Source organism: Hermetia illucens, chromosome 4, assembly GCF_905115235.1.
Source record: "Hermetia illucens chromosome 4, iHerIll2.2.curated.20191125, whole genome shotgun sequence".
NCBI classification, from domain to species: Eukaryota; Metazoa; Arthropoda; class Insecta; order Diptera; family Stratiomyidae; genus Hermetia; species Hermetia illucens.
The window spans coordinates 54,923,276-54,938,948 of NC_051852.1; the positions used below are offsets into that span (position 1 = coordinate 54,923,276).

Consider the following 15,673-nt stretch of genomic DNA (forward strand, 5'->3'; position numbering starts at 1 on the left):
ATGCACGCACGAACCGAGAAAAAACGACGACCGAAGCGGACGCTCTCCAGCGCAGACCAAAAACACCGGGAAAACAGAGAACTCGCGATTCGAAACACCTCAACGCCGTCTCTTGCAGCGGCTTTAATTTTATTAACACTTTTTAATATAATGAATAATTCGTGTAAATATTGCACAACTAATGCTACAATTGAATATAAAATGAATATAGAGATGAGATAAATATATTTAATAATTTCCAGTCGAGCTGGGGTCCTCCTCGACGGCGGCGCTGGATCAAATTCGCCGGGCTGTAGCTGCGGCGTTGGCGGTGCTGGGGACGTCCGTTTGCTGCAAAATGACGACGGCAATGACGCGGCCACTGACTGCGAGGAGACCGGGCGGTTGTTCAACTTATCCTTTCCGAACGCTGCAGCGCCCAATTGCTCTGAACCTGATCGCGGGCTGGACTCTGCCCAATTCTGATTTTCCTTTTGTCCACGAGCCGTTGTCCAAGATGAAAAGAAAATGCCGAAAGAGCGGCGCGAGCTGGGCACGGACTCGGAACAGTTGCGAGCGACACAGCCACAATTCAAAGCGATTACCAAGAATGACCGCTACTCTGGCGTTTACAGGAATGCAATATGGAGATCTCGTAGACACTTTCTTTTTGTTGACGAACGTCGTCAGACTTTTACGCCATTAATCCGCCCACACACCTTGGGAACACTTCTGAAGCGCGGATAGTATTTCCTGCAAAGATTGTCGGAAGGTCGTGGCAATGATGGCTGGTCCGGTGTGTGAAAGGTGTTTGGAAGTTCTATTTCTGCCGTGTTGCTCGGACGAATTTTGTCGTCAATAGAACTTCACCAATGGCGGCGATGGCGGATAATTTGTCACTTTTTCCTATCGGGGTCACCACTTTAATTAATCTTCACTGTTGGAATCGAACATTGTCCGTTCGCACGACAAGCTCGCTCTTGTGAGATGCCCGGGGAATCTTCGTAATAACTTTTGGGTGTCGCGGGCAGTAAATAGAAAAGTCGAGATCGGATCGAAAGCAAGGAAAAGGTTGGACTTGTAATGATTTGACTTGATTTACTTTAACTATTTAACTCTTATTTTTTTGATTATAATATTTTGACTTTACGAGGAAAACGCGAGTCGAAGTGTTCCGCGCCACGGTTGGATACAGAAGAGACCGACTTATTTCCATGCGGTCCTTACTGTCCCAACCAACGGCATTTTTTACCGCTGGCTCTCCACTCCCCCGGTGCGTTCTGAAAACGAGTGAGTGGAGAGTTTCCGCGTTCAGCGCCAGCTACCCGTCCGCATCCGCAACATCCGAAATAAATTTCGAATGCTGCAGATCCTGCCGCGCCACAGAACTGCAGACATCCTGGTTTTACGTCGAAGTCAATCAATTCGAAATCCCTACAAGCTTTCTGGCGTTCTAGCCTACCCCAACACTCCATTTCAGGCAGAGTCTGCCGTGTTTTCTCTTTAAAGATATATAGATATTACCCTTATAGGGTTGGATCATCCTCATTCATACGGATTAACTGACCCTTCCAACGTACCCTATTGAGCCGGATTTCATTTACAACCAGATAGTCTTGGTATCGCCCTGGTAAAGGGGGAGGATTTGAGACAACGTACTTTGTCCTATCCTCAGTAAAACAAAAATAAAATGCCGAGATCAGGCAAAGAGATAAATAAAGTATAGTTGGACTTGTTCCACTATGCTCAATCCTATCTGATCTCTTTTGGTGACAGGTCTCGCGACAGGCCAACCAAGAAAATGCATCCAATGTCGTTAGAAACAATATAATCTGATCGAGTAACACGCCTCGGAAAAATGCTAGGGCGTCCAACTCAGTTGACACGGCAGGGCGGACCTCGGTCCTGTCTGCACGCTAAATGTTGGTTCCCTAACTTGAAAGACCGAGAAACTTGCAAGAACCTCTCGGAAAAAGCGCATTGATATCTGCGCTCTGCAAAAAATCCGATGGTCTGATGTCAAAAGCTGCGACATAAAACGCGAACGCAATAAAATTGGTAGCTAACACACTCAATACGGAGTTGGCATTGCCATCTCAGAGTTTCCGTGATGCCATTGAAGAAATCGAACGATTTGATGACTCGCTGATGAAGTTCAAAATTATATCAACTGATCGTAATATTCACTTCTTCACCGCATACGCACCATAGACAAGTCGAGCCTTCTGGTAACTTCACCATGAAAAGGGTTGTGAGCGTATAATCGATTTGCGGACAGCCATGATCTTGTATTTATAAATACGTAGTTCATCACGCGATTGTCTCATCTTCCTACAAGTTATAGTGGGAATAGTAAAACATAAGTCGACGTTCCCTATGAGACCACTGCACCTCAACATCGGCCGTGAGGAACACACTGGCACATAGTGAAAAGAAAGAAGAGATGATTACACTTACGCGATTACCATCCATTACGAATGTGGAAGAACCGTGGAACCAGCAGCCTCTGCAACCCTCTGGGTCACCAAGCCAAGTAAGCGGTACATCAACCGAGATACTTGGCTTTGGAATGATGATATTGAAATGAAGGTCCGTGAAAAGAAACGCCTCTACCACAAGTTTCTCGACGATAAAACGCTGACCAATTGGCAAATTTATAAGAATGCCAACCGGGATGAAAAGAAAGCGATCGCTGTCCCCCGAGCGGTCCATTACAAAAATCTTTACGATAAAATGGATACTTGGGACAGTCAGAGAGATCTGTATCGACTTGCAAAAGCCAAAATGAAGGCATACAGGATATCGGACACTTGTGTTGCGTTAATGGCAAGAACGGAACTTTGCTTACCGACCGTCGAGCTACGACGGATAGATGGCGAGAACATTTCGAGCAGATTTCAACTGAAGAACTTGTACATCCTCCACTTCCACAATCATTGCCGACATTTGAAGAATTCTCACCTGTCAGCGCAACTGAAGTTGAAGAAGCAATAAAACGAATGAAATCGGGGAAAACCACAGGACCTGACGACATCGCATCTGAGCTCTGGAAAGCGAAGAGCTGGGACCCAACACTGTGGCTCAGTGAATTCCTTAATCGGGTTATTCAGGAAAGACCGGATTGCTCAAGTGGTTAGAGCGCTGGGCTGTCATAGCGGAAGTTTGCGGTTCAAATCACGCTGGGGGCTGGGTGACTGGATGTCGGACACCAGCTGTGAATGAGTACCTGAGTCAAACCAGGGTAAAAATCTCGGGCGAGCGCAATGCTGACCACATTGCCGCAGTACACTACTGCGGTGTACCGTTATGGTCTTCAATGAAGTGCTCTAACACACTTCAAGGCCTTGATCCAATATGGATTGTTGCGCCAACGATTATTATTATTATTATTATTTAGGAAAGTAGAACACCATCTGACTGGCAAAAAAGTACCACTGTTCCAATATGGAAAAAGAAAATTAGTCCAGCAGAATGTTCAAATTACCGTCGGATCCGGATATTTTTCCATAGCATGAAGATTTTTTAACGTATTCTTGACAACCGTATTCGCGAAATCGTTGAAATAACCACGAATCAAGCCGGATTTGTTAAGAATTGCGAAACTACTGACGCAATACACGTTGCCCGGTTACTCATGGAGAAACACCGTGAGAAGCATCGCCCTCTCTACATTGCATTTCTGGATCTGAAGAAAGCATTTGACCGTGTGTCACACGAGCTCATCTGGTATACTCTACGACAACACTTGGTGCCAAAAGAACTCGTACGCTAGGTTCAATTGCTCTAATACCATCCGAAAAGTAAAGTTCGAAGTGTATCTGGTGTATCACAATCGCTTCGTGTCCCCGTTAGTGTTCATCAAGAAAACGTCCAGAACAATTTAGTTTAATTTAAATGGTGCTAAGTTCATACTCTATTTGTTATAGTCAGTCTTGCATAGTTTATTATAAGCTACTTCAATCCAACTAAACCATTTGTAGTGACCGCAGCTTTGCTACATGTACCGTACTTCATTCATCTTTTCCAAAGGCAAACGTAAGAGGGAATGTACTTAATAATGTACAATATTCTCTCCTTTCCTTCCATTTCAACACCCCTTACCTTTCCCACTTCCCCCCAATTTCCTATTTCCCACCTTGGCATTCATTTACGACAAACATTTAAAAATGCACTGTGAGTTGGGGGCTTAAGGATACACTAAAAGGCGGCCAAAATGGATAGAAATTTGTGGGCTAGCAATCTGCAAACTCTACTGCTAAAGAAACGTCAACAATGCCTCAGATAGGAATTGACCTTACGGCAACGATCTTTAGCTATCGCAAACGGACTACAATTGGTTTCTGGAATGTGCGCATGCTCCTCGACAATAGTATCGAGGGTCCCCAGAATGCTCGCTTTCTCCAACTTGAGTGGGGATTCCGGCGATATAAACTGAACATTTTGGGCCTAATCGAAATTAGATGGTGGGACTCTGGAGAGTGCTCCTCTCCCTCTTGCAGCAATGTGCTTTTGTACTCTGGAAAGCCAAGTGGTAGTAGACACGAATCCGGTGCTGGGTTGCTTTTGACGGCTACCGCAATGCGCGCTCTCTTGACCTAGGAGCCGGTTTCTGACAGACTTCTAACTGCTAGATTTCAGCCCAGGTTAAGGAGAATCACAATTGTACAATGCTATGCACCAACGGAAACTTCCGACGTAGTGAAGAAGGATGCTTTCTATTAGTAATTAAACGCGGTTCGAGGAAAGGTTCCTAAATGTGACATTGTGATCGTGATGGGTGATCTGAGTGCCAAGGTGGGATCTGACAACACCTTGCTCGGACATGTGATGGGGAAGCACGGTCTTGGCCACCGTAACGATAATGGTGGAAGGTTCATGAATTTCTGCAACTTCCACCGCCTCGTCATCGGTGCCACATTGTTCGAGCATAGAGCCTGCGATAAGGTCATATTGGCTGATATCGGCCTCGAAAAGGATGACCATCTGATGGTCGCCTACGTTCGCTTGTGTGTTGCGTCCGCCACTTCTCACAGGATTGGGGCGCTGCGACCCCTTAAGTTCAACATCGACCGCTTGTACGACCCAGCTACCGCTCGACAGTGGGAGAGCTATCTTGCTGATCGAACGCAGATCTACTGAATAATGCGCCTGAGAATATTGATGAGCACTGGGCTGCTATCAAAAATACTCTTTTCTCGGGTGCTGTACAGGTCGTCGGCCACGTCCCGAAGAAGCTTCATAAAATCTAGCTGACCGCGAACTCTTGGAAACGGATCGATAAACGGAAGGGGTTAAAATCTCTACTATCCGCTGCTCCGCTCCTAGCCAAATCCCATGAGGTTCAGCGTAGAGTACGCCATGACAAAAGAGAATTTGTTATTGCGCTAGTCAGGGAAGAAGCAAGCATTTCAGAACTGTATGGCGCATCACGGAAGAGCATGTGGTCGCAAATCTTTCGATGGTCCTGTGAAGGACGTTAGCAGTCAACTGAAGAGGTGGAAAGAACACTTCACCAGGGCCCTTAACCGTATTACATCCGGTGAGATTCCTCCTCTTCTGGATGAAATGGCTAGTCACCGTAACATGCGGATACCTTTTACAAGGAAAAGAGAAATCATTTCGGCCATCAATGCACTCAAACGGAGTAAAGCCGCTGGGTTTGACAGTCTCCCCGCAAAGCTATTTATACCTGCGCCTGCAGTTACTGCGGATGTGCTGTTTCCACTCGTACGGAAATCTTGGGAGTCCGAGACATTTCCCAGAGAATGAAAGAAAGGGGTGATCGTTAAGATTCCAAAAAAGGGCATACGTTTCGAGTGTGACAATTGGAGGGGTATCGAAGTGCTCTCTGCCGTCGCAAAAAAAATAGCTAACCATGGAACGCATCAAACAACATCTCGAAAGCTTGATCGACAGAGAGCAGGCTGGCTTCCGCTCCGTATTCTCCTGCATCAACCACATCAACACTCCACCGACCACTTTGAAACAGTACGCGGAGTTTATATCTTCGCTGTACCTGCTCTTCATCGATTTCGAGAAAATTTCGATAGTGTGAACAAGTAGTGTACCTGGAGTGCACTATTTAGGATAGGCATTCCGGAGAAACTAATAACTATTACCAGAGTGACATATAATTTAAAAATTTTAAAATTAATAATTTCATTTCTAAAAATTCTAAAACTCATTTATATATTTATATACAAATTGTCAATTTGCACATATTAACAATGCTCGAATATTGCATGACCGGTCAAAAGGGAAGATTGACCTTGCACTTAAACCATGCCGGCCGCCACTTTGTTCCATCCCAGGACATCCTGGTAATCTTCTAACGTTTACGGTGTTGCTCCGCTTTGTTGCCTGAACCACCAACAGTCAATTGCTCCGAATATGTAAGTCAATCCTCAGAGTTTTGATTGTGCTTTGTTTATTTATCTAGCTGCAATCTATAAGCAAATTTTCGCGATCCCTATCCGGTCGCACATACACAAACAAACATTGTGCAACTTAACCGCGGTCTCCTGCTCGTCTTAGTGGCAAAGGAGAATGCGCAAAACACGTAACAGTTAATCACACCAACAGAAAGTAAACTCTTTAACGTATCTTAGAAAATAGCACCACAGTAATTATAGAGAGAATTCGGGATTCCGACAAAATTGGTAAGACTGACTAGGCTGACCCTGACCAATGTGCGAGGCCAGATAAAAGCAACAAGATCACTCTCATGACCATTCAACATCAACAACGGTCTACGACAAGGGCATGCCCTATCATGCGTCCTCTTTAACCTGGCCCTCGAGAAAGTGATCCGTGATGCTGAGGTAAATGCGAGGGGTACGATCCTCTTTAAGTACACCCAACTACTGGCCCATGCTTATGATATCGACATCATGGGAAGAACCACCCGAGACATACAAACTGCCTTCATCCAGATCGAGTAGGCGGCGCCAGATCATGGGCTGCACATCAATGAAGGCAAGAGAAAATATTTGGTGGCAACGTCAGCACCAAAAGCCAACCAACCAACAACACCAAATCGCACTGGTCAAACGGGAAGAATAAAGATAGGAGACTACAACTTTAAGACCGTTGACAGAGTTGAAAGTCACAACCGATAGCAGCTACGATGATGAAATCCGCGCACGGTTGTTGGCAGCCAGCAACTCAGCTTACGAAAACTGTTTCGCCCGAAACGTCTCACCATAGAGTCAAACCTCTTAGTGCACAAGACAATGATCTTGCCAGTCCTCATGTATTTCTCGGAGACTTGGGTTCTTTGCAGGAAAAATTGCGAACTCTTGACCGCGTTCGCGAGAAGAATCCTCCGAAGAATTTTTGGCTCCCTACATGAGGATCGACGATTCCGTAGCCTACACAATGACGAAATCTATGAGCGATACCATGACCGTCGGGTTGTAAATAAAATCCGGCTCAATAGGTTACGGTGGACGGGTCAATTAATCCGTATGGATGAGGATGATCCCACCCGGAAAGTCTATAAGGGCAATATCTATGGTAGAAAAAGAAGACGAGGCAGACCCTGCCTAAGATGGAGCGATGGCGTAGGCCAGGACGCCAGATAGCTTTTAGAAATATCGAATTGGTGGACCTCGGCGCAAAAGCGGAATGTCTGGAGTTCCTTATTAAGGCAGGCCTAAACCGGATACCGGTTGTCGCGCCGTTGATGATGATGAAATTCCATCCGAATATCACGGCTGAACATGTCTACTATTCTCAACAGACTCCTAAGGAGGCTGTTAGTATCTGTATGTTGATATGATGCCATCTAAGTATATCAAGTGCGTCAGCTCGCACTTAACATGTAGGCCATATTTTATCGGAAAACCATGCCGTTTAGGGTCATTCAGTAGCCAAGAAATGGGGTTCAGTGCCATGCGAAACCAAAGGGGCCTCAAAAAATCCCCCTATGGATAGGCTCTGAGGTATTAGCATTCTCAAATGAACGCACTGATAATGTGGTATGCCACCCTTCCATTACTGTCGCCAAAAACTTTGTAAGCTATCGAAAGCTTGGCATAATCGATATTGCATCTAAAGAGGTTTCTTTGGCCCCAAGTTGCTTGTTCTACAGTTACCGAGTCGATAATGAGTTGCTCTTTGCGACTTCTTGACCCAACTCGGCAGCCCTTCTGCTCCTCGGACAGAATGTTGATGGTCTCGAGGTGCGCATTGACCCTTCCATTAATAATGGATGTTATGAATTTGTAGAGGGTTGATAAGCAAGTAACCGGTCTTGTTTTTACGAACAAGATAGGTAATTTCCGCAGAGGGGAAGGTAGAAATTCTTCCGGCCGATTAATGACCTAATTTATACTATGTGCCTGCCTATTATACTGGTAAATTTCTTATACCAGAAATTCTGCATCCGATCCAGACCTGGACCCCTCCAGTTCTCCGAGCTGTTTTGGCTCGTCGAACTTCCTTTTCGATAACATCCTCAAAATTCATGCCAGGCGTATTGGTATGGCGAGTGCCTTCGGCGGTGATCCACTCAGCGTGCTCAACATGCTAGGCGGATAACCCCTAAAGTCCATTCCAATATTCTCTCGCTTCCGTCACCGAAAACTGTACTTATTGTGTCCAGGATTTCAATTACGGATGTTTCATTGGGAAAAACATAATTTCTGTAACCCCTATGCACTTTATTTCTCACCCGTCTGCTGGCACTGCCAGTGATGATCTGAATCACTCTAGCAATATCCTACCTTAGTGAGTCCCTACGACCTTCCAGACCAATTTTCCATTGTGGATCTCTTCGGTCACCCAAACCAATAACGCGAAAGCGAATCTTCTGACCGTGCAATCTGGCAGCCGTAACTGCACCACAATATATAGGTGATTGTAGTTGCAGCAGCAACATATCAGCACACAGTCGAGATGCAATCTCATCATTGATTTGAGATAGAATTCTTAGAGTTGCTGGAGATGCATAGAGCCTAGGAATATCTGGTATATGCAAAAGATCCATTTCCGAGAATTCTATACACGCTGTTTGCAGTTCGTCCTAAACCTCGGTTGGACCCTAGTAAGAGCGGATGATAAAGGGTTCATTTCTTCAGTCCATTTCATCCGCTGCCTACGCGAACCTGCTGAAGTGGTCGCCGCAGATTGTGGCGAAATAGCTGCAACAGGCGGAGCAACGCTCTTGATCGTCGTGGCGCCTAGCGTCGTGCTGTCCATTACGAGAGTCCGACCCAGTCACCAGGCCAGATGACTCCCGCCGGTTATCCGTACCGGACCTTAAAATTCTCCTTCTCCTCATTTTTGGTGGTGCGTATTATCCATAATTGCCAGGTGTAGTGATAGCTTCCTCAGTGAGTAATCTGCAAGACTGCAAATTTCCTGCACTTTCCTCACCTACCCCCTGAGGTGCTACGGTGAAGTATAACCATTCAGACTGAAGCTATCCATTCCTCCTCCTTTCACAACCGGGCTTGGGAGCGGCTACGACGGTTTATGTTACTTTACTTATACCTTGATATTTTCTTTTCCTGTTTTGTGTAAAACAAAACCTTATTAAAATCGATTCAATGTCTGTCTGTTACACGCATTTTTCTCCAAAACGGCTAAACCGATCCGAACGAAATTTAGTGGGCAGATGGGAGCGATGAAGCATACAGCGAGTGGCATAAATTTAGGTGGAGTTTAAAGGGGGCTCTCCATACATGCAAAGGGGGGATTCAACAATTTTTTTCACCGGATATAGTTGTGTAGGGTATCAAATGAAAGGTCTCGATTTGTACTTTCCGAAACTGACATTAGTTTTGGCATAAATTGCAAAGTGCGTGAGTAAGGAGTCAAAATTTAGGCACTTGAAGTGAGACAGGACTCATTTTTGGAAACTAGTCAACCTAAAAATACGAAAAAAAGTCAGGGTGGTGCGCCTAGATGAAATCTAGGCCTCAAAATATGTCCCATAACGAGAATAATTGAAATTCGAGTGAAATATTAAAATTCCATTCAAGAAGAATCTAATTCTCCATAGCCCTATTTTATATTTGATGTTAGTTAAATTGTTGGCAACACAGGGCTTTCCATCAAATGATTTATTTAAATCGCTTTCTAGAAAATAGAGGGCAATGGAATTTTTAGCTATATTACACGGAGCTGTCGTGCACTCGTCGCTCCTCATATCTTTTTCTTCAGCCTTCAGTTCACGAGCGGGGTCGGCTCGTGGTGATCGGTTTCGTCATTTTATTTTATCAAATGCCTGATCAGGATGTAATCTCGAGACCTTTAAATCCCCATCCAGCGTATCAAGTCACCATTGTTTTGGCCGACTTTTTGGTTGCTTACCATTGCTTTAGATGTTCTGACCAATACTGGTTGTTGAATTCTCGTTAGCGTGAATTACGTGACCACACCATCGAAAACGCCTCTCTCGCAGTTTTTCCACGAACGGTGCAAACCCATATCGATCGCGGATATTCTCATTTCAGACGTAATCAAAACGTGTCACGCCACCAATGCAATGCAACATCTTCGCCCCCATTACCGCAAGACGCCGTTCATTGTCTTTTATAGTCGGCCAATACTCAGAACTATAGAGAGCGGCAGACGGACTACATTGCAGTAAATTTTAGATTTAGGACGTGCACTGATACGTCGATCACAAAGAACACCAGTTGGGGAATGCCACTTCATCCAGTTTGCATTAATGCGTGAAACAATTTCATTACGCAGTTCTCCATTGGCTGATAGCTTTGACTCGAGATATTTAAATCGCTGAGTTCTGGCAATGGCAGTAACCTGCCCTTCGACATATTGAAATCACTCAGTTTTGGCAATGGCAGTAACCTGCCCAGAACTGAGCGATTTCAATATCTCAATGCTATAAGCCAATGGAGAACTACGTTATGCTCCTCACATAGGGAAACACAAAACCTTTTATACCTGAAGCGTCAAGCTTCCGGTTTCCCGACTTGTTTAATACCTGTTTATTTTATTTTCTATTTATTTTTTTTATAACTTATCTATATTTTATTTTGGTCTTCTATTTTTTTGAAGATTGAATTGCATAACTCTTTTGTCATTTATTGGCTGAATATAAGTTTAAGTACGAATTTTAATTAATTCCCTCTTCAATTTGAGGATTCCCTCCTTTCCTCCTACATCTTCAGCCCGGTAAAATGATTTTTAAATAAGGGTCATCCTCCAACATCACGGCCTGAGGGGGCTCCCCATACATATGAATGGAGGTTGCAATTTTTTTTCATAGAATGTAGTCATGTGGGGTATCAAACGAAAGGGCTCAATTAGTATTTTTCAAAACTGGTCTCATATTTGATATCGGGCGAAACATAGGGGAGTGAGGCCTTAAAATATGACCCCCAAAACGTGTAACAGGTCTCGTTCCCAGAACCTATCCAACCGAAAAATGTAAAAAAAAATAACAGAAGTGCACTTCCACGAAATCTAGGCCTCAAAATTCATCCGGTTCCGATATCTGCACAAATAAAGTGAATGATAGTATGTTTCCACATTTTAGAAATTTACCCCGCAACCCCCTTACGTCCCTCCCAGAAGTACAAAGTTTGGTATGGGTGGAAGGGATAACATAATGCGCAGTTTGATCAAGTTTGAAGTAAATCCAACTGTTATTAACAAAGTTATAGGGGTTGAAACTTGTATTGGCCATTGTTTGTGAATTTCGTGCATTCTACAACGTGTATGACGTCATCATCACTTATCAATTCGTCAATACCACAACGAAGTGAGTTCATATGAATGGGGTCGCAAAGAATTATTTTGTTTTAGTTTTTTATATAAGTAAGAAGTATAAGTATAAGAAGTATAAGAAGTAAATCGGAAATATGGGTACGATCAATTTATATACGTGCATATATGTGTACAGTATTCGGAAATAGGCAGTTTGTTTGTTTAGGCTGAGGATAATATCTATGGCCGTAATACGTACGTCTTGTAGTTTGAAAAAATATAAATTATAATGTTGGATTTATAACTATATACGGATAGAAAAATGTGCGTTGAAATTTCTTACATAAGATGAACACAAAACCTTTCTACCCAAAGCGCGAGCGTCCGATATTCCGACTTGTTTTACTTTATTTCAGGTGTAGCTCGTGTGTTGTTTTTTTCGTTAAGCCTGCACGAATTCACATGCTTGGTTTTGACCATTGACAATCCATATTGTCTTTACACGTTAATTATTGGGCGCGATAGCAATCGTCACTAGTGCAAACGAACAAACCTTTAAAGACAGAAAGTTCAGATTCTGGGAAAGGGCATTTTGATATGAAATTCGGCTATTTGATACGAAACCAATCAGCGAAGCACTAGAAACGATCAACTGAGAGAGAACTCTTCGTTGCTAAGGTTACTACCCTTTCGAGCAAACATTGATCGCGCCTTCCTTATGAAAATGTTCCTATGGAACAGACATTTTTTTAGGCCGATACAAAAATCCCCTTTTATCCGAAAAATAACGGAAAATCAACACCAAACATAGGGCGTACAAATTGGTCGTCTTCACCTCAATCTACCAATAGGAAATAAACAGTGTGAATCCAGTTCAGCTCTGTTTAGGTGGATCTGGAAAGGGTGACTATTGGTTTAGAGGCACAAGATGAAATCGAGTTCGCTGTAGAAGTGTGTTGCGAACCATCCCAGAATGCCCAAAACCAATTGGAATGCATGATTCACCAAGAACCTCGTTTGTATAACATACTTTGCAAGTCCAAGAACGCTTTTTTCTGTTAGATATAAACTTTAGAAGAATCATCGCCGCAACAGAATCTTTACTCCTTTTGTTAAAGGGGAGAGAATTTTGAAATGCGAAATAACTCTAAGCATTGGTAATGCCAATAGTGCTACGTACATAGACAGTTAAAACCATTTCTGTGAATTCCTGTTTAAGAGGACCAATCCAACTTCCTATTATCAGGCCAGCGATTAAGTCGTCACAAAAAGCGAATCGGATTGGAATTAGTCCCTGAAGCAAACAGCCTTTGGACTGACCAAGGCCATTTCGTAAATTCCTCAATGAAAACTCGCACGGTTAATGTTAAAAATACTTCATTTAACCAATAGCAAATATCCCTAACGGATATTAACATTACATAAATGGTATTACGAGCAATGAGAGTGCAAACTTCATCTAAATATGTACGTTAACCTAAAAACCGTCTCAATCCCAGTCACCCCCCGCCGGTGTCGTTCCTCTTTTCTTCTCAGGCGAGTGGGCTCTTCCGTCATTCGGAGATTCCGTGCGTCGACGTTTAGTGCTGGGCGATCTCGATCGCCTGCCTCGTGACGAGGATCTGCTGCGGGACGAATCCCTACGCGGGCTTCGCTCAGTGCTACGGCGCTCGGACCGCCGGGGTTCTCGCTCTTCTGGCGATCTGGGTCGAACAGGACGTCTTTCTGCTGGTGACGGTGAAGATTTGCGGTCGGAGTAGCGACTGCGGCTGTAGCGGGGCGATCTGGATGGTGATCTACGGCGTGGCGGAGTCTCACGACGACGATATCGATCACTGCTCGCTCTAGATTTGTAGTGGTCCCTGTCATCCGATCTCGAACGGCTGTAACGTCTTTTTGTTGCGCGGGAGTAGCGACTGGGGCTAGATCGTGACCTCGACCGGGAACGATCTCGCCGGTAATTGGGCGATCGGTCGCGGGAATAGCTTCGTTCCCGACGCGATCTTTTGTGACGAGAGCGGCATTCGCGCGCAAAGTGTCCGCTGCTTCTGCATTCGTAGCATTTTTCGTCAGTGTTGGCCGGCCGGCCTCGATTGTTTAGTTTTTCAGTGTAAAGTTTAACGTGAACTCGGCGCCCGCAAATACGTCGTCCGTCTAACTCCCGAACGGTGTCAGCTGCATCGCGGGGATCATCAAATTCGACGAAAGCAAACCCGGGTGGATTCCGCGCCACCCAGCAGTCACGCACTCGTCCGTACTCGCCACAAATATCTTCCAATTCCTTGCGGCGAACGTCGCGCGACAAATCGCCAATAAAGACCTTGCGGTCGCTTGGGGAACGTGCCATTTTACACGGCATTTTGTCGGGATAAGGGGTTTGTTCGTCCAATCGTAAAACTAAATCCTAAGGACTCCTGCGTCTCGAAGTCCTGCGCGTCGCGACGTCCTTACAGATATATCTGCAAAAACGATAGAAATGTGTTATTGAGACGCACAAGCTGCGTTCCCATTGGCATTAAGTGTCATGGAAATCATCACAATTCGTTAATCAAAACGATCTCGAAATCTAGGTTATATTACGAGTTATGAATGGAGGCACACACGATTCCACCCTGAACCAGAGCAATCAGATCAAACTGATCTGGCTCCGCATGGTGGAGCGCTACATGATTGCAAAACAAATGAAGTGGGTTCAATTGATGGGAAAAATAAAAGCGAAAATGGAATTTTAAACCGAAAAAACTTACCGCGTTGTTTACGAATTTTGACATTTGTCAAACTTGATAACCGCTGACAAGTTCGCTTGCCGCCGGTCGTAATTCGCGGTTCAGTGGATTATCGTGTCCATGATCATTGGTTGGTGTTCCGGATTAGAGCGCAATTGTGAATAGATTGTGTGAACCGCGGTCATTTGATTGATTTCGCGAGAGCGAAAATTTAAATTTCTGTGTTGAGAATTTTCCGTTTGATTTGTTGAAAGGAGGCACAAATATTACACTTGAGAAATCTTAAGTGATCATTGTTAACGCTGAACGAAACTGCATAAGATGTGCAGACAAAGAATGGGAAGAATTCATATCTGATAACAGCTGCCGAAGTTTCGATCGGAAAATCCACCTCCACTAAGTTGGCAAGAGTGGAGCGGAGGCAAAGAGGAGGCCCAAACCATGATCAAGTGTGCTTTTTATTAATCCGATAGATGGCGGCATTGAGAATCAAAGTCTGGGAGAAGCCAGACAAATGTTTACAGAAATACAGTCAAACCTGCCTAATTGGACCACTGCCGGACCAAACAAAATTTGTCGGTCTAACAGGTGGTCCGATTACAAAGGGATAAAAAACGGAAATAAACAACACATACAGTCAACCAATTAAAAAGTTGGACAGTTACTGCAGTACACTTTGAAGCAACATATCTCGAAAGCCATGTGATATTTTTAAATGGGTTATGAAAGAAAAAAGTGGCTCCGCTTCTGGCAAAACAGGTGGCAGTCGAACCGTGAAAATCTAGTCGGAGCAAACAAAACCATAGATTTTGTGAAACATATTTTTGCGCAGAGAGGGATTAAGGGCCTATACTTCGAAGAAGAAGCCATTGCTTTCCCAAAGAAATATTTAAACAAGTCGGGAAACCGGAAGTTTGACGCTTCAGGTATAAAAGGTTTTGTGTTTCCCTATGTGGGGATCGTGGATGACAGCTCCGTGTGTACATAGTTAAAAATCCCATTGTCACTCAATTTTTTAGAAAGTGATTTAAATAAATCTTTTGTTGGAAAGCCCTGTGTTGATAATGGTCAACCTCATACGCTTCACACTCTGAGTTTAATATTATTAGCAAATGCCAACAACCAACCAACAAACCAACATCAAATATAAAATAGGGCTAGGGAGAATTAGATTCTTCTTCAATGGAATTTTAATATTTCACTCGAATTTCAATTATTCTCGTTATGGGACATATTTTGAGGCCTAGATTTCATCTAGGCGCACCACCCTGATTTTTTTCGCATTTTTA

The 15,673-nt window shown here is 44.0% G+C and overlaps 1 protein-coding gene across 1 annotated transcript; it reads right to left on the reverse strand.

Moving 5' to 3' along the window:
• Positions 1–13,018: 13,018 nt before the first annotated feature.
• LOC119655741 (serine/arginine-rich splicing factor 3-like) lies at positions 13,019–14,481 on the reverse strand. Its single transcript, XM_038061794.1, has 2 exons — positions 14,406–14,481; positions 13,019–14,117 (listed from the first exon to the last, which is right to left on the reverse strand). The coding sequence occupies exon 2, from the start codon at positions 14,015–14,017 to the stop codon at positions 13,148–13,150; it is 870 nt and encodes a 289-aa protein (XP_037917722.1). The 5' UTR covers positions 14,018–14,117; positions 14,406–14,481; the 3' UTR covers positions 13,019–13,147.
• Between the last annotated feature and the right edge of the window lie 1,192 nt (positions 14,482–15,673).

Excerpts from the sequence above, each read along its gene's own strand:
- LOC119655741 (XM_038061794.1), bottom strand. The coding sequence starts at position 14,017 with ATGCCGTGTAAAATGGCACGTTCCCCAAGCGACCGCAAGGTCTTTATT.